The following is an 18328-nucleotide window of genomic DNA, read 5'->3' as shown; positions in this document are numbered from 1 at the left end:
CTGGGCAAAGGTAATGCTGTGTGTTACTAACAGTTGATAACTTATGAAAATAAGTAGCACATACTGCCTCCCTCATTTCACGTTCATCTGCATACCCTGTGTGCCTCCTTATTGCCATTCCATAATACTGTTGCAGTAGTTCATCAACATACCCTGTGTACCTCCTTCTTCCCATTCCATAATACTGTTGCAGCAGATCAGTCTGCACATCAGTTAGTCGACCCCGTCCAGACAGTGATATCCCATCAGATAATTTTTTCCTTTGCATGTCTTTGCGCAGCTTTTGCAGTCTTGCTCCCATTCGTTTCTGAACATGGCCACAGCATTCAAGTTTGGTCATTTTAACCTCTGGGCCATATATATTTGCCTCACTTACCCTTACAAAGCCCTTGGAGTCACCATCCTCCAGATAGTGTATGTATCTAACACCACGTGTGCTCTCCGATCTTTGAAATATTCTCATTGCACCCTCACTCTCCAAGTCACCACTGTACCCATCATAGTTCTTGACACAGTTATGATTATGTTCCTTATCCCTTGTACAGTTATGACAATATTTGGTCAAGCATTCAACATCTATCACTTTCCCAGCATCTAAAGCAGTTGCAGTGACCACACCATTCAGTGATGTATGACCACGCTATTGCCAAGAACCATCCAAAGCAACAGCCATGTCTTTACAGTCATCATTCAGACTAAGTATGGAGTCCTCTGCTACCTCCTTTAGTGCATTGTAAAGTATGTCAGTAAAAAGACAGAATCTTGGTGGAGGTGGCAAATCCATCATCGCACAAAGAGTCTGAGCTGATTCACCACCTTTTCCTATGCACCTCATACTGTAAAAAATGTCTAACGTTTGCATAAAAGTAGGCCATTTTAAAACAAAAGGTAGTATCATATTGTCACTATTATAATTTTGCTATCAAAAAATCATTTTCAAATTGTTTTAAAAAAAATGAATAACTATGTCAACCTCTGAACTACTTTTTTGGTCCCAGATCTGCATACAGACAACAGTGTATGTTTTATTTGAACTCCTCTTACATCTTTGAGATCTGATGTCGTAAATGTTTAACTGAAGTATAAAAGTTTAGTCTAATAATAGTCTCTCCACTCTGCACTAAAAGTTATGACTGGGAATTTAACTCCTTTGTCCCTGTACATTACATGGCCATAACGATAAGTCTGAATATTTTGGCTAATACTTTATCTACCTGACCTCTATCAATAATTAGGCTGCATCAAACCAGTCTATGGACTGATGACTCAAACAACAACGATTGCAAAGTAACATTATCATGGGCTACTGACCAAGGTCAGTTTCAGATCCCAGCCAACTAGTGTGGGAAATGATCTGTATCATGATGGGAAGGAAATATTGTGGTCAACCTTCTTCTCTTCATAATATTCAAAGAGAAGATATTATTATATAGAAGAATTGGGAGGCATAAAGAGAAAGAACAACATGCCACAGTATCAATTTGGAAGGCATGAGAATGGGGTGAAAATATGCTTACTACCATCACAACTACAATTTTCTGTTTGTAAAAGGTGTTGAATTAATAAAATTTGCCAGATTTTTGCTCAAGAACATCATCATATAAATTCTATAGGGTTATAGATACCATAGATAATGCCCATCTGGGTAAGTTTCTACTTTAGACTTCAGATGTCATTTTATCAAACATTTGAGTTAGCTTACCTTTGAAGGTAGATATAAAATCTTACAGGATTTTGAAGCAGTTGTTCGTGGTAAAATATATTTCATGTGCTGCAAATGTTTACATAATTAGCACACCTTTATGTAATTTTATGTGTGAAAGCAAGATATGAGAACACACTAGGATTTAGTAGAAGATTAAATAATGGAACAGAATCAAGAATCTTTTTTACTTTTATTAAGATTCACAGAGTTTATTCCTATGCAGTACATACTATATTAAAAACAGCACTTGAATGTAGACTAATACCAATCATAGGCTTCATACAGCACTCCTATCAGCATGAGCAGAGAACCAAGCTGTCATTGAGGCCTCATGTCGTCTTCTCCAGTTGATGTTGCTGACCACTGCCTCCAAAGCTTGACTACGGGCTGCAGTTCCTGCACCAGCATTTGGATATTGCTCAAAGAATGATTCCATCTGTTTGGCAGAGAAAGAATTACTTCAGTAGATATTCTTATAAGATGCAGAATATATGAGTGCAGATCGGAAAGTAACGCACAATAATTTTTTTTCCCAAAAAGTTTAATATGTACCCAAAAAAAACAAAGCACAAATGAACTTAAATCTCTGACCTACATTTTTACATATTCACCAAGTTTCTCAACACATTTCTCCCATTGTGATACCAGTTTCAATATACTCTGTTCATAGAAGTCTATGTGGTTGGAGTAAAGCCATCTGCGGACTGCTGATTTCATTTCCGCATCTGTCGCAAAGTGTTGGCCGGCCAGGAATTTCTTCATGGAACCAAACACATGAAAGTCTGACAGTGCCAGGTCCGGACTGTATGGTGGATGCTGGAGCACCTCCCACCCAAACTCGGCAAGTTTCTCACGTACAGGAGCAGCAACATGGGGATGGGTATTGTCATGAAGAAGTTTGACACCGTCAGCATTAAAGTTGTGGCATTTTGTCATAAAGGGCACGATCCAACTTAATGAAGGCTGCAGCATTCACAATGGTCCCGTATTCAGCAAAGTCCACTAATAACACACCAAACATGTCCCAGAACACTGGCACAAGCACTTTCCTAGCAGACTGAGTCACTCTGAATTTTTTTCGTACTGGGGAACCAGCCTGTTTCAACTCTATAGTGGCCTGCTTAGTTTCGGGCATGTAGTGGTATGCCTACGATTCATCACCACTGACAATATTCCTTACAGAAAGTTATGCCCTTCTGTGGCGTAACATGTTAAGTGATCCATGCTTGTCATCATTCGCTGGCCCTTGTGGTTGTCAGTTGTCTGTCAGGTTCTTAGGCACCCAGCGAGCAGTAACTTTACGGAATTTCAACATGTCATGAACAATGTCGAACACTGCACCATTGGAAATGTTGGACATCTGTGATAAGGTTTGCAGGTGGACACACTGGTCGTTCAAAATTGCTGCCTCGATGGCACGGACATTCTGTGGAGGTGAAGCTGTTACTGGCCCTCTTGGAAGAATGCACACCACCTGGAGACATTGCTATGGTCCAAACAGTCGTCCCCATACAGGCCACGCATGTCCCTGTGAATTTCACGTGGTTCACAAATATCAAACTACACTTCGCTGCTCTTCACACGTGGACGACAGTAACATGTGCACCATGCTTGTTTCGTAGTTCAGGCTTCTCTCGCTAAAGTTACACATGAAAACAAAATACCGTCTGTAGCGCAAACTCCAAACTATATTGTCGTGAAATTTCAACATTCCAGCTGCAATACCAGGGGAGAAAAAGTTACTGTACGTTACTTTCTGATTTGCTTTTGTAAAATTACATTGCAAACGTGTGAAACAGTGAGCTGGAGAAAAATTCAAAATTAATTATCTTCCCTATATTGTTATAGCAGGGGCTGCCTGGCCGAGGGGTAAAGGCGTGCTCGGTCCACCCGGAAGGACGTCGGTTTGAATCCCCATCAGGAAGTCGTAAAATTTAAGAAACAAGATTTCCACTTCCGGAGGTGCACATGGCCCTGAGGTTCACTCAGCCTACATCAAAAATGAGTACCTGGTTAATTCCTGGGGGCAAAGGCGGCCAGGCGTAGAGCTAACCACTCTACCCCTCCAAGGGCCTTCATGGCCTGTACGGAGATGACTTTACTTTGCTTTGCTCCTTTACATTGTTATAGCTCCTTTGAGCACATCTCCAGGTTGCAGACGGTCAACCATAAATAATGGCACCTGCCAAAATAAGCAGTTGCGCACAGGCAGCAGCGGTCAGCATACATAGGGTGGTAACCAGGCAGAAGACATGGAGGAATTCCTGATGAAAGATCAGAAGTAAAGCACTGATATGGGGGTTTGAATGTCCTCGTGGGCACAGATTATGGTGGAGTGTAAGAACTAGTTGCACCCTATGGATATGGAAATGAGAACAGAGAATATGAGAAATTATTGTACTTTAGCAAAAGAAATGAGATGGTAGTTGGAAATATGTGGTTCAGGAAAAGTAACTCAAGAAAAATAACTAGATATGGCTGAAGAGAAAGAAGAGTGAAGTCACTCATAGATTACTTTCTGACAGAGAAAAGAAAAAGGAAAGAGCTGCTAGATGCCATCACAGTGCTAGAAGAGCATTTGATAGTGACCACAGGGTAGTTGGCTGCAAAGTGAAGGATTGGGAAAATACCAGAAATTAAGGAGGTCAGAGAAAGAAGAATTAAGGTAATGGAAAAATGTTAAGGAAGCATTTTTGGAAACAGCTGAAGAGATCTGTGGTGAAATTAAAAAACAAGAGATGCAGTGAGAGAGAAAAAAAAAATTTCAAAGGTAGGGGATAGTGGCATAAAGATATGAGTGATGAAGAAAAGTACTCAGAAGCCAAAAGGATGTGTTAGAAGGTAGTGAAGGAAGAGAAACAGAAATAGTGGACACAGTTTACAGGTAATCTGGAAGAGGAGTCAAGTCTGGGCAAGAAGAAACTGTACAAATTCCTAAAGAACAAGTGATCATCATAATACTGTTACCTTCGTGAGTACCAATAATGTACAGTGATTTCCTTTCCATAGGAATCTCTAAACCACCATATCTTGTAAATCTCATTACAACTTGCCAAGAAACTGTACACACACATTTGTGCAAATACTAATCATTTCCGAAACCGACTTTCAACCTATTATGTCGTGTTACTTACATTTAGTACGTGTAGAAGAGACACAAAATCGGGAGATTGTGGGTTTGGATCCCACTGGTGTCTGGTTGGCCATTTTGTTTCTGTATTTAACATCTCTTCTACGCATACTAAATGTACGTAACACGACCTAATAGGTTGAAAGTTGGTTTTGATTACAATGCGGTCGTGAAAAGTCAATATTAACTAATCATTTCATTAAATAATACAGAGCAATCTTCAATATTCTTACAATTGTGAGTACATAAATCTCCTTTCCATCACTTAAAAAATCACGCTCAACATCAACAACAGACGAAAGACCCTCACTTCTGCTACAAATTCTGTCTCTTCGTCCATTTGCACATGGCGACCATCACTTGTCTCCCCGTCCAGTTAAGGGAGGCATTATTAAACTCGTAACACTGTCACCTCCTTAAGACTATTCCATCCGAAACCAGTTCGCAAACAGTCTTCGATTTCCCATTAATCAATGAATTTACTCCTTTGTAAGGTTCTAACCAACTGAAGTGCACGCCTTTGGCTTTCCTTGAGGAAGTCTTTAAATGCAGTATATAGTCACTGCGCTTGCGAAAAACACTTTCTGGTAATATTTTTGGAGAAATACTGACTCGCAGACCGTATATTATGAAGAGCGAGAATTCTTTGACAATATTTGCACTGTACTGAATCTTAGAAGACAGAACTTTACCGGCCAAAGATCTAAGCTAAAATATTTCACATAGAGAGTTTTGCATGTGCAACAACAATATAATATCATTGATCCTCTCTAATGCCTCGTACAGTCCATCCCATGAACATTGGAATACCGCCTCTGTGGATTGAAGAGCCACACCAAAACCTTGGCTTCAAATCCACCTTCTTCAGTCCGTGTGTTGTAAGTGTGTTTCATTCGGCCACGAGTAGTTTCTGTGTTTCTTCAAACAAGAGCATGAATCTGATCCATTCTTTCTCTCAACAGCTCACATAGTCATCCCCAGCCACCCAGCACTCGCTGGGTCTACTGCCAAACTTCAGATCACAAGTTAAACGCAGCTCCCTCTTGAAGAGAACAAGCTGGAGTCTGTCCTATCATTTCATAGACCAAAGACCAATATGCCATTAAAAATACTGGCAGATGTTCATCCCAGTCACATTTTTTGTCTGCCACAACTTAGAAAGGTGTTTTCCAATCGTCCTGTTACTCCCTTTCATTTGACTGGGGATGTAATGGTGTCGCTGTGGTTTTTCGTATCCCCATGAGTTGACAAACTTGCTGGAAGATTCAAAATTCCTTCTTTGATCGGAGTACAATTCCAAAGGAGCACCAAACTGCAAGAATAGCTCCTTCACTAGGGCAATGGCAATTGTAACGGCTTCCTGGTTTGGAACAGAGTTGGCTTCCACCCATTTAGAGAAATAGTTCATTGCTATGTTACCTCTTGGCCCATTCCCTTCCTGCACCATGTTTTGATGTTTTCTTAATTGGTACTTTAGCCAGTTGAACCTCTTTCTAATCTTAGCCAGTGTTCTACTCAGAACAGAACTCCCATTATGCAGGTATTGTGACTTCACAAATCTTTATTCAAGGGATAATGATCTGTATTCTTGTAGATATTCCATCTGAATCCTTAATGAGGCATTTCAATACACCATTTTACAGCTGAAAGAATCTCACTGGGCCCAAATGGACTTGATCGTTGGATTGAGTGGAATGACTTTTTTCCAAGGGGATTTTCTTTTTGCTAGTGGCTTTACGTCGCACCGACACATATAGGTCTTATGGCCTCAAGGGGATTGACGTCCTGTTTCCTTCCAGTGGATTACCTTGCCTAGATCTGGATCACGTGGCCAGCTTTCATTTCTTGTCAAGAACAATCATTACAATCCATGGGACGGCCTTTTGGACAGAACATCAGCATTCTTATGGTTTGTTCCTGCTCGATGTTCAGTCTCGAAATTGTATTCTCGCATACATTCTGTCCACCCGACAATCAGTTTGTAGCAGAAATTTTTGACCATATAAGTACTTATAGAAGTGCTCCACTGACTTCACCAGAGTTAACAATTCCCACCGGGTCGCACAGTAGTTTCTCTCAGGTTTGGGCAGCATCTTGCTGAAGCATGCTATCACCCTTCTTTGACTGTTCTGCATCTGAGATAACACTCTGCCTATTCCTATACTACAGGCATCTGTGTCCAGTATAAACAGACTTGTAGTACACTCGTGATCACAAGAATTCCAGGTAGAAAGGAAAACAGCTAACGTTTGGGCGAAGATTTTGGCCAATCCTGAGGATAAAGGGGAAGTAAGCGAGACAACGTCACACATGTTTGTCTTCCAGGAGGTCATGTTACGCACTCAGAGGTCACTCCCAACACCATTTTCTCTGGAACTGTTTAAGATGTTTCTATGGTTAAACATTCTGGCTATACTGGCATCTCCTGATCAAGGAAAACAACTGTAATTTAATTGTGAAGAAATGTGCATGATGTAGTCCTGCCCCAATACGTATGGCATTTAAATGTTTGATCAGCGCTCACAATAACTCCATACAAACGGTTTTCATAACACCCTTGCATCTCTGATGATCATAATAATTTAATGCCAGGTTATTTTTACTTTGGTTGTTGAAGATAGAATATAGAAATACCCTATGGAAAATAAACTCAGCAGTTATTCAAAATTCAACGCCTTTATAAAGTAGAAGAAAATGGTCATAATAAGAAAGCATATTTTTATACCACTCGGCAGTTCGTGAAAAGAAAAAAGAAAAGAAAGAAAAAGACTGATCTACTTAGCACGTATTCCCCTGTGAATAACTTATGGACCTGTAATGTATTTTTGGCAATATAGAATAACACACAGCACCTCGACCCTTTTGAACACTGATCACGACCAGGCTCGCATGAATACGGATATCTCATGTAATTCAGCCAACGGCCTTAGCCATGTTGAAACACTGGATCCCGTGAGATCTCCGAAGTTAAGCAACATTGGGCATGGTCAGGAGGTGGATGGGTTGCCACGCACTGTTGGTGGGGGGTAAGGGAATGGAGGAGCGGAAAGGAACTGGCCACCCTACCGCACGTAAACTCCGGCTCAGGAACACCTCTGTGGAGGTTCGGACCTGCCTTCGGGCAGAATAACCCTTACCTTATCATGTAATTCAGTGTTTCCAAATTGCTAAAACAATGGAGTTGCACACAGACATTCAAATGCTTCAGTAGTCAGCTAGTGTTTTAAGTTTTCAGTGCTTTTACTCTACAGTCTTACTAGAACACACAGTTTGGTTTTAGATGAGAAGATACCAGGAAGAGGACATGGAGGGCCTTAAAACTCGCAGTAAACTTGAGAAGGCAACTACAGGGCAAGACAGCTCTTTTAGAAGCCAGAAATGAAAATCCTTTCCTATTAAGGAAGTAATGAAGAACCATTCAGTTTCCTTTTCTCCCTGATTGTTTCCTCCAATCATTTGAATGGCTAGAAAATTATTATTTTTGTGGAAAACTAGTGCACTGTTTAAGATTATGCTCTACTTTGGGTTTTTCACACATACAATTATTTCCGTGTGCAGGAAGTGTTCATTTATGGGATGCTGTTGATGCTGGTGTACGCTCCATGGACCCTTCACCAACTACACAAGACCAATGTGGGTAGCAGTGCAAGATGTGTGGGTCGAGATCACTCCATAACGATTCCAACACCCTGTAGAGTCGATGCCTCACCATATTCGTTGCCGTTTTGAGGGCTTGCAGAGGAGCAATTTGTTATTAACATCACATTCAGTGTCTTCCCATGACTTTTGGGCACTCAGTATATATGTCATGTAAATTTACACTAGAAGTACAGGAGAGTTTTATAAAAAAACATTTCTAAACAAACAATATTCTTTATATGTTAATCTTTGATGATGCATTTTAATATTGTTAAATTCTGTGTGTACACACCCATTATAGTAATGGTTTTATGACTTGTCTATTTATACTTTCGGCTGAGAATGGTCTCCAGAGACCGAAACTACTCCCAAACTGAATTAATGTAAATCTTGCATAATAAACGTATTGAGTAGGTGGAACCATTTGAACAATTACCTTTTCTACTTGTAAATGCTTTTCAATAGAAACCAGCACAAAATGCATTGCATACAAAAAAAACTTTGTTTGCAAGGTACAGGTCTAGAGTAAGTTCAAATTTAGTCATTACGTGCATCCCAAGCATGCTTCCCAGGTTGATGTTGACCTTTGTCTCACCGTAGGTATTCACTGACTCACCAGTTGCATTTATCAATAAAAATATTGTAGATTTCAGATCTCCTTCTACAGTGTCCTTCACAATGGTGGTGGTGGTGGTGGTGGTGGCCCCGGTGTATGGAAGCATATCACGAGACAAACTATTCACCAATCCATCGACAAAGATACTGTTTACCCAATGCATGAGTAAATGACATGTACCACCTTTCTCGGGGCAGCAGGGTCAACCCTCGGTGCCCGCCCCTTAGCACCGGCCCTTTTTAGCTTTAGTTCCCATGAATCTTCGAGTCTTTGTGGCAGCGGCTTCTGACATGTCCAAGCTCACCACAGTTACAGCAGCGTATCTTTGAGGTCATCCATTCTTACTGGACAGGGTTTTCAAAACAATCCTCTCTACCCTCTCATCTAGAAGCTTCTCTTCATCCCTCCGTCGAAGCTGTACCCTGCACATTCAAGCTTTGTGTGCAGCTTTGAATTCCAATGCACGAGCTAAAGCATTATCTAACGTATTAGATGAAGAGCCCATTGCAATTCTGGGTTGGTTATACCCATCACAAAAAACTCAGAAGACAGCTGTTCTATGAAATCGTTTTGGAGCTAAAGGATAAGCCATACAAGCCAGACGAGCAATGATGCCTGCCTCAAATTCTTGTAATGTCTCACCACATTTCTGATGTCTGCTATGAGGTTGGCTATGGTAAACTTGTTGCAGGTGTTGTTTTATCACCATATCTCGTCTCCAATCAGGTCACCAAAGAATTGTAATTACTTTGTTCACTACTGGAATTGCTTGGAGTATATCCGAGGCATCACCTCACAGCACAATCACTAATCACCGTCTTCTCTATCCAAACTGCCTTTGTAAGTTTGTGCCATCATAAGGTTGAGGTCCCTGCAACATTCTCTGATTCTGTTTTGAATACAGCAGTAAGCCTGTTCACTTGTATGGACTCCTTTCCTAGTGATTCAAATCAGTCCTAAATAGCTCTTATTTTATGCTCTGTACTCATTTACTCATGTAAGTCCTTTATCAATTTCAGAAGGTGAGTTGTTGGTGGATTTTTGCATGAGGATCCAAATTATTGTTGGAAACACCTGGTTTAGGAAGAAAAACAGTCAGAAGATTACAAGGTATGGTTGGGGAGACAGATGAACAAAGACCATGATTGATTATATAATCATAGAGAAAGAACACCGGAAGAACCTTTTAGATGTTACAGCAATGCCTGAAGAAGACCTCTGGTGGAGATCATAGAGTTGTGATAGGAAACCTGAAAGTGGGAAAGATTGAAAAATCCCCACTACGAAGAGAGAAAAGAATTAAAGTATGGAAGTTGAAGGAGAAAAGCATACAAGAAGAAATTCAAAGGAAAATAATACCCTTGGTACCCAGGACGGATATGGGGAATGTTGAAGATGAATGGAAAAGGTTTAAAGAAGCACTGGTTGGATGTGCAGAAAAGGTATGTCGTAGAACATCAGGAAATGTGAAAGACAAAGAGACATATTGGTGGAATGATAGGGTAAAGATTAAAGTGATGGAAAAGAAAATGGCATGGAAAGTATGGAAAATATCTAAGACTGAAGAAAGTAGAAGAAAATATGTGAAAGCAAAGAATTTGGCCAAGAAAGTAGTGGAGGAAGAAAAGAGGAAAAGCTGGGCTTTATTCACACAGAAATTGAGAGATGATATGCAGGGCAACAAGAAATTATTGTATGGTATCTTAAGAAACAAGAAGAGAGATCAAGTAAACACCAGATTTGTGAAGGATAAAGGCAGCATAATATTAACAAAGCCAGAAGAAATAAGAAATAGATGGCGAGAATATTTTCAGAAGTTGCTGAACATAAGAACTAATGACAGTCATTCAACGGACCACCAGGAAAGGCAACTAGTTGATGAAGAAATGGATAATGAAATTACAATGAATGAAATTGAAATGGCAGTAAGAAAGATGCAGAATGGAAAAACTGCTGGAATAGATAAAATTTCAGTGGAGATGATAAAGGCAGCTGGAGCTGTAGGCCTGCAGTGGACAGATCAAGTTCTCAGGATTGTCTGGGAGAATAAGGAGGTACCTGAGGATTGGCAAAAAGGAATAATCATCCCAATTTTCAAGAAAGATTATAAGAAAGAATTGAAAAATTACTCTCATATCCCATGTTGCTAAAATAATGGAGAGGATACTGGAAAGTAGGATAAAGTTGACGGTTGAAAATCAAATACGGGAAAATCAGTTTAGTTACAGAAGTGGAAGGTCAACAATACAGCCCATTTTCATTATGAGACCTAATGGAAAAGCAATGGGAGTATGGGAATGATATGGTGATGACATTCATTGAAATTGAAAAAGTATATGACAATGTCCCCAGGACTAAAGTTTGGGACAGTCTGATGATCATGGCAATGTACAAGGAATGTTGTAGTTGACTGCAAACACAAGTTGGCAGGACAAGTTGGTTCGAAGTCACTAGTGGGCTGAGACAGGGAAGTATTCTATCGCCAATCCTGTTTATAATAGTAATGGATGACATCATGAGAGCAGCAAAAGCAGTATATGGAGGAAGAGAAATGAACATCATGTTATTTGCAGATGATATTGTGATCTGGGGAGAAGAGGACATGAATGTTCAAGAACAGTTAGATGTGTTGAATAGGAAGATCGAAGAATGTGGATTGAAAATAAGTGTAGAAAAGAGTAAAATTCTTGTTAAGATTAGAGGGGAGAAAGTAGGGAAAGATCAGATTAGACTTGCAGACAAGCCGCTGGAAGTAGTGGAAATGTTCAAATACGTGGGGAGTGAATTAATGGAGAATGCTCGACTGGATGCTGAAATTAGTAAGAGGATTCAAGCTGGAAGCTGTTTCTATCATAGTGTAAGAAACATGTTATGGGACAAAGATATGCCATTGGAAGCAAAGGAAACTATGTACAAGATGAATTACGTACCCATAACAACTTACGGAGGAGAAACTTGGACAATGACAAAGAAGGATAAGTGTCGAATACTGGCAGCTGAAATGAAATTTTTGAGGAGAATGATACAGAAGAGTAGAAGAGACAAAATAAGGAATGACAAATTCCGGGAAGAAATTGGAGTGGAAAAAGTGAATGATAGAATAGAGAAGAGCCGACTAATATGGTTTGGGGACATAAAGTGAATGAATAGTGAAAGAATGCCATAAAAGGTGATGGAAATACAAATGCAAGGAAGGAGAGGTCGCAGATGACCACGATTGAGTTGGAAGGACACAATCCAATGCAGTATTAAAGAAAGAAACCTGGACTGGGTCACAGTATTGGAGGAAGAGTGGTGGAAAAAATGAAGTGGAGAGGAACCATATTTGCCCCTACCCGGCTACAGCTGGATAATGGGAAATGATGATGATGATGATCAATTTTCAGTGATCTTAGTTTCTAACAATATAATTTTCTGCTTGTTTCTGAGAATATTCTACAACCTTTTCCTCCAATAACCTAAAATTTTCAGCTTGTCTTTTAGAACTTTCTTTGAACTTCTCTTCTAACATTTGTGCAAGGCTGTTAGCACTGCCTGCTATTTCAAAAATGTTTTTACCTAGATCCTTACCCTCTGTTTCTATTGCTTCCTGAAGCCATGACCATAATATAGCTTTGATTCCAGAAATATCCTCATTGCATACTTCCTGCTTGAACTTTAGATTGGCAAATTTTAAAACGTTCAATCTCATTTTCTTCAAAGTCATCATTCTTTATATTGTCTTCCTTATATCTTACTATGTTTTTTTTAACAGTCACTAATTATCCAAAGACGATCCCACTTCTGACGCCAGTTGTTACCTTCGTGAATATCGGTAACAAACATCAATTTTCTTTCATCTAAAACACCATATCTGGTAAATCTCGTTACTACTTGCTAAGAAACTGTGCACACATGTTCATGCAAATACTAATCATTTCATTAAATAACAGAACAATCTTCAATATTCTTACTGTACATTCGTGAGGACATAAATTTCCTTTCCATCACTTCCAAAATAATGCTCAACAACAGACGTCACTTCTGCTGCACATTCTGTCTCTTCGTCCATTTGTGTGCACTCGTCTCCCAGTCCAACTTGAGAGAGACATTACTAGACTCTTAACAATACAAAACCCCAGGAGAAGATGAAATAAGAATGGAAATAATTAGATCTTCTGGTATTATGAGGATATAATATTATAAATTTGAAAAGGAACAAATAAGTTGTCAATTCAAGTTATATATAGCAGGAACACAAAATGGGACAAACATAAAAGCAGGTCAGTGTGGGAAGAAAGAGCAACAGAAAAAGGAGACAAAAACAACCATGAAAACACAAAAGGACAAGGACAATTTCCATAACTTCATATACTGCCATCAACTAATAGATAAGCTCTCCTCATCAATCCCAGTTATTCTACATCCATCTCTTCTAAGCCCCTGACAAGCTCATTATTTTCTGCTTCCCAGCTTCATCAACACTCACTGAGGGTCATCTTGACGGATCTTCAGTCTTGATACAGGAAGTGTAGGATAAGAAGAAAGCTGGGTAAGTACAGGAAAAGGGAAGAAACATAAGCAAAGATAAGTACAGGTGGCAAAAGATTAGCAACACAGGACAAACACAAAAGGAGAAAAGGATCCCAAGGGAATAATATAATTATTGGGAAAGAAAAGACAAGCTGACAATTCAAGTCCTATATATAGACAAAAAGATAATAGGAACAAGAAAAAGAACACAAAATAGGGCAAAGATAGAACATTAAACATAGGCTCTCTCCTCATCAGTCTCAGGTTCTTCACATCCATCTCCCCCAGTCACAGACAAGCTCATTTTCACTTCCCACACACATAAGGAGGGCAGGATGGAGATTGTCCTTGTCCTGTTCTTATCTCCTCTTTCTGCAGATCCCTCCCTACACACTAACCCTCCTTTTATGTTTGTCCTATTTTGTGTTCCTTTTCTTGCTCCTCCTGCCTATATTATTATAGTAGTTGATTAACAATGCAATCTGATCACTGAAGCTCCTGCCATCAAAAGAATATGGAAAATGTGCTTTCAGAACTTAATGATATGTATGTATGTTCAGTCCATCAGCGATTCCGCTGGTGGGATCCTCAACAGCTCTGCCATCAGCTGTCATAGATGGCCTAGGCATCACTGAAAAGGCGTACTAGGGAAATGAGGAGTGAGGTAGTTTCCCGTTGCTTTCCTCACGAGCCAGAGTTGCTATTACATATCAGTCTGCCAAGCCCACTGAAATGCATGCACCAACCGACCCTATGAGCAACATTTTCACACCATTCATAGCAGGGACTGGCTGCATAAGGATTGGCATTACTAGCATCGCTCATACCTGTCACTTTCATATTGTCAAAGCCAAGGATAAGACAGAGACAGATCTATGAAAGTAACAAAATTGCTCTAGCCTATACCAGAAGACATAGTGCACTGTAAACACTAGGTCCTGCCAGCAAAGGCATGAATGAAATATACAAGAAGGAAATTAGGAATCTGTGACATTGGTAGATGATTCACACAATGAGAATGATGTAACTCTTATCAAAAGTAGAAGCATTGAAGATGAGAAGTGGGAAAACCCCAGGAGTAGATGAAATAAATATAGAAATTATTAGAACTACTGGGAATTTGAGAATAATATATTATATTAGTTGAATAGAGTGTTAAAAAGAGCCTAGAGATAGAAGACTGAGGAAAAAAGGAATTATTGACCCTATATTTAAGAAAGGAAACTGGAGGGATTGCAGGAACTATAGAGGAATTGCCCTGACTCTGCATGTAAGGAAAGTATTTGAAAGAATTCTAGAACAGATTGAGGCCACTGGTGGAACCCCAACTGGAAGAGAAACAACATGGATTTAGAAGCGGAAGATCAACAGGACCTGATATTCGCAACGCAACAGATCGTCGAATACTGGAAATACAACAAAGACAAATTTTGACCTTCATCAATTTGAAAGCTCCTTCTGTGGATCAGTTGTAGAATTTCAGCCTCCAGATACCAAGATTGCAGGTTCAAACCCAGCAGAGGGAGTTGAATTTTTTAAGAACCGACAAAAGCCCATTTGACATTCCATGTCATATGATGTTGGCATGTAAAAGATCTCTGGTGAAACATTTGGTGTTCACCCAACACAAGTAATTAAAAAACTTATCATAGATGCCCATCTTGTAGGCCCTGAGTAAAATGGAACATCGAAATTGATGAGCAGGCAGCCACATGATGTCATATTAAAATGCCTGCACACGGTAGCTGAGTCTATACATTGATAATGATGATGATGATGATGATGATGATTATTATTATTATTATTATTATTATTATTATTATTATTATTATTATTATTATTATTATTATTATTATTATTATTATTATTATTATTATTATTATAGTCAGTTTGAAGAAAGCATATGATTATATTCTTAGGGATGTAGTTGATTGGCCCTAAGAAGAAAAAGGTCCAGAAGTTAGAATGGGACTGTAACAAGAGGGTGTGCCATCATCTCCCCAATTTGTTATCGTCACGAATAAACTACTAAAAGAAATCAAAGAAGAACTGGTGCTTGATGATGATGATGATGATGATGATGATGATGATGATGATGATGATGATGATGATGATGATGATGATGATGATGCTTGTTTAAAGGGGTCATCAGCCCAGGAACATTGAAAGTATGTTTTTTCCTGACATTGTGCTGCTGAGTTAAAGTGAAGAGGAAGTACAGTACAAGAACATAGAGTAACATGACTAAAGAACAGAGAATGAAAAGAACAAAACTTCTTCTTACACAAGGTTCAAGAAATGATGAAAAGGAGAATAAGGGATAGTATTATAACCATATTTTTTAAAACTAGAAATAGGTCAAGACTGTGTTTCAGAAGCTAAGATTGTTGCTGTTACTTCATTTAATATGCTAAGAACAATGCAGTCACCATTCCCCTCTATTTGAATAATGTGTAAAACCCATCTAAGGGGAGAGGAGCTATATTTTTTAGCAAAACACTTCTGCATTATTAATCACAGAGATAGTGTGTTTCAGTGATCTCAGGACAGAACATACTTACTTCTTTTAGCTTAAACTCTGTTGCAAAGGATTTGGTAATGGCTGGGATGAGACGTCCCAAATAACGGTTGTTTAGGGTGAATCGCTCCACTAGATATTCCCATTCAGACCTATCAAACAAGCAATTACAAAAGGAAATATCAATTAATCATTGGTCATAGATATTTTATGACAAAAGAAGAACATCATAAGATATTATATCCTATATAATGTCGAAAATGCAGGAGAGATATCTTATAACATCACTTAATCCTACAAAAAGCAAACTGATAGTTGAAATAAATACAATGTAAAATATTAATGGAATAAAAACAGGAAGTCCATATTTACCGTACAAAATCCCAGACAATTGGATCACCAACAGGATTGTTGGAAATAAGCTGGATTACTGTGAAAAAATCTTGTGACCGAATGAATGCTTCATTCTTAGAATACTGTATAAACCTGCAAAGGAAGAAACAATGACTGATCAGTTAGTGGCTCTTTTGGAAAAGCTCTAGTTGGTTGATAAGATCAAATATTAGCAATTTTTATTTTTAACTCATCCTCTCTGTCTTGAACAGGTACTCATGATCAGTATTAGTTAAATTCTCAGCAGAATATTTTCAAATTCTATAGTGCAGTTAGAACTGTCAACAAATTTGGAATTTTCAGTGATACTGATGGTGGTGGTGGTGGTGGTGGTGGTGATTAGTGCTTTAAGCGGAAGGACAACTATCAATCAATCAATCAATACTGATCTGCATTTAGGGCAGTCGCCCAGGTGGCAGATTCCCTATCTGTTGCTTTCCTAGCCTTTTCCTAAATGATTTCAAAGAAATTGGAAATTTATTGAACATCTCCCTTGGTAAGTTATTCCAATCCCTAACTCCCCTTCCTATAAACGAATATTTGCCCCAGTTTGTCCTCTTGAATTCCAACTTTATCTTCATATCGTGATCTTTCCTACTTTTATAAACGCCATTCAAACCTATTCGTCTACTAATGTCATTCCACGCCATCTCTACGCTGACAGCTCGGAACATACCACTTAGTCGAGCAGCTCTTCTTCTTTCTCTCAATTCTTCCCAACCCAAACATTGCACTAGGCGACCATCCTCTAATAACACTAATAACAAGGAAAATGGGCGATGACCTTCGATGTTAGGCCCCTTTAAAACAACAAGCAAACAAGCAAGGAAAATGGGAGAATTCCAACACTTCAAATAATCAAGATGTCGGCAAAAGAAATAACAGGGCCACATAGGGCATGAAAAGGAAAGACTCCCTAGACCTCGCAAACTTAATACTGTCAGGTTCGGAAGGAAATGTGAGTTGAGTAAGGGGGGTCAAATAGAAAAGTGAGGAGCCTGACATAATAGAAGCAATGCCAGACTCGTCGTCAACCCACACTCCCAAGTTCAAAGCCCTTGGTCCCCCTTTTAGTTGCATCTTACAACAGGCAGGGGATACTGTGGAAGTATTCTACCACCCTCACCCACAGAGGTTCAGTGACACTTGGAGTTAAATTTATCATATAAGATTCGATAAAAATTTGCCTTGCAATTTTTACAGCATACACTAATTTCTGAAAACACCTCAGCTGCTTCCTTGAATACACCAACTATTTTATGCTAAGAATCACAACAATGGACAAAGATCACCTTCAAGTTGTTCCAAAATTGAACAGGTTTGTTGGGAAGGAATCAATCTGTAATTGGCAGTGGTGGTTATTTTTACAAAAACAGAATTACAAGATTATCTAAAGTAAATTATATTCTTGGTTGTAAGTATCCATACACATTGAGATGGTTGTGATAGTCGGCTAGTCTTCAGAGATTTCTATTATGTTGTTGTTGTTTGATGATGTTTGTTGTTTAAAGGGGCCTAACACGTAGATTGCCCCTTTCTATTATGCAGAACCTAAGAAATAATACTCAATTCATGTGCACAAAATGTAGAGAATAAATCAGTAAGAGGTGTGTCCACTACTGGCTTATATGAGCAACCACACTTGTGAAAATAATGGAACAATAATTTTTTTAATGGTATCTTGGTGGTTCGTGGTATGGGATAGTTTAGTCATATCTTAGTTTGTGAACCATAGGCAACAGCTGAGTGGCCTAGTAAGTGGTCTCAAGAGTCAGGATGCCAATTGCTATGGAAGAGGAGTGAGCATCTCAGACA

At 39.1% G+C, this 18328-nt stretch overlaps 1 protein-coding gene across 2 annotated transcripts in view; it reads right to left on the bottom strand.

Annotated features, from left to right (window-relative positions):
• Positions 1-1876: 1876 nt before the first annotated feature.
• LOC136857899 (aminopeptidase A) overlaps positions 1877-18328 on the bottom strand; it is a 209103-nt gene continuing 192651 nt past the window's right edge. For both annotated transcript variants that reach the window (XM_067136948.2, XM_067136949.2), the window contains 3 exons: positions 16493-16606; positions 16164-16272; positions 1877-2141 (listed from right to left, as the gene is read on the bottom strand). In XM_067136948.2, coding sequence (XP_066993049.2) covers positions 1983-2141; positions 16164-16272; positions 16493-16606 — 382 coding nt within the window. In that variant the 3' untranslated portion in view covers positions 1877-1982. The remainder of the gene's footprint in view (positions 2142-16163; positions 16273-16492; positions 16607-18328) is intronic.

The sequence above is a fragment of the Anabrus simplex genome, chromosome 1 (genome assembly GCF_040414725.1).
Source record: "Anabrus simplex isolate iqAnaSimp1 chromosome 1, ASM4041472v1, whole genome shotgun sequence".
Taxonomy (NCBI): Eukaryota; Metazoa; Arthropoda; class Insecta; order Orthoptera; family Tettigoniidae; genus Anabrus; species Anabrus simplex.
The sequence above is the reverse complement of the archived record's forward strand: the minus strand, read 5'-3'. Positions and strand labels throughout refer to the sequence as shown.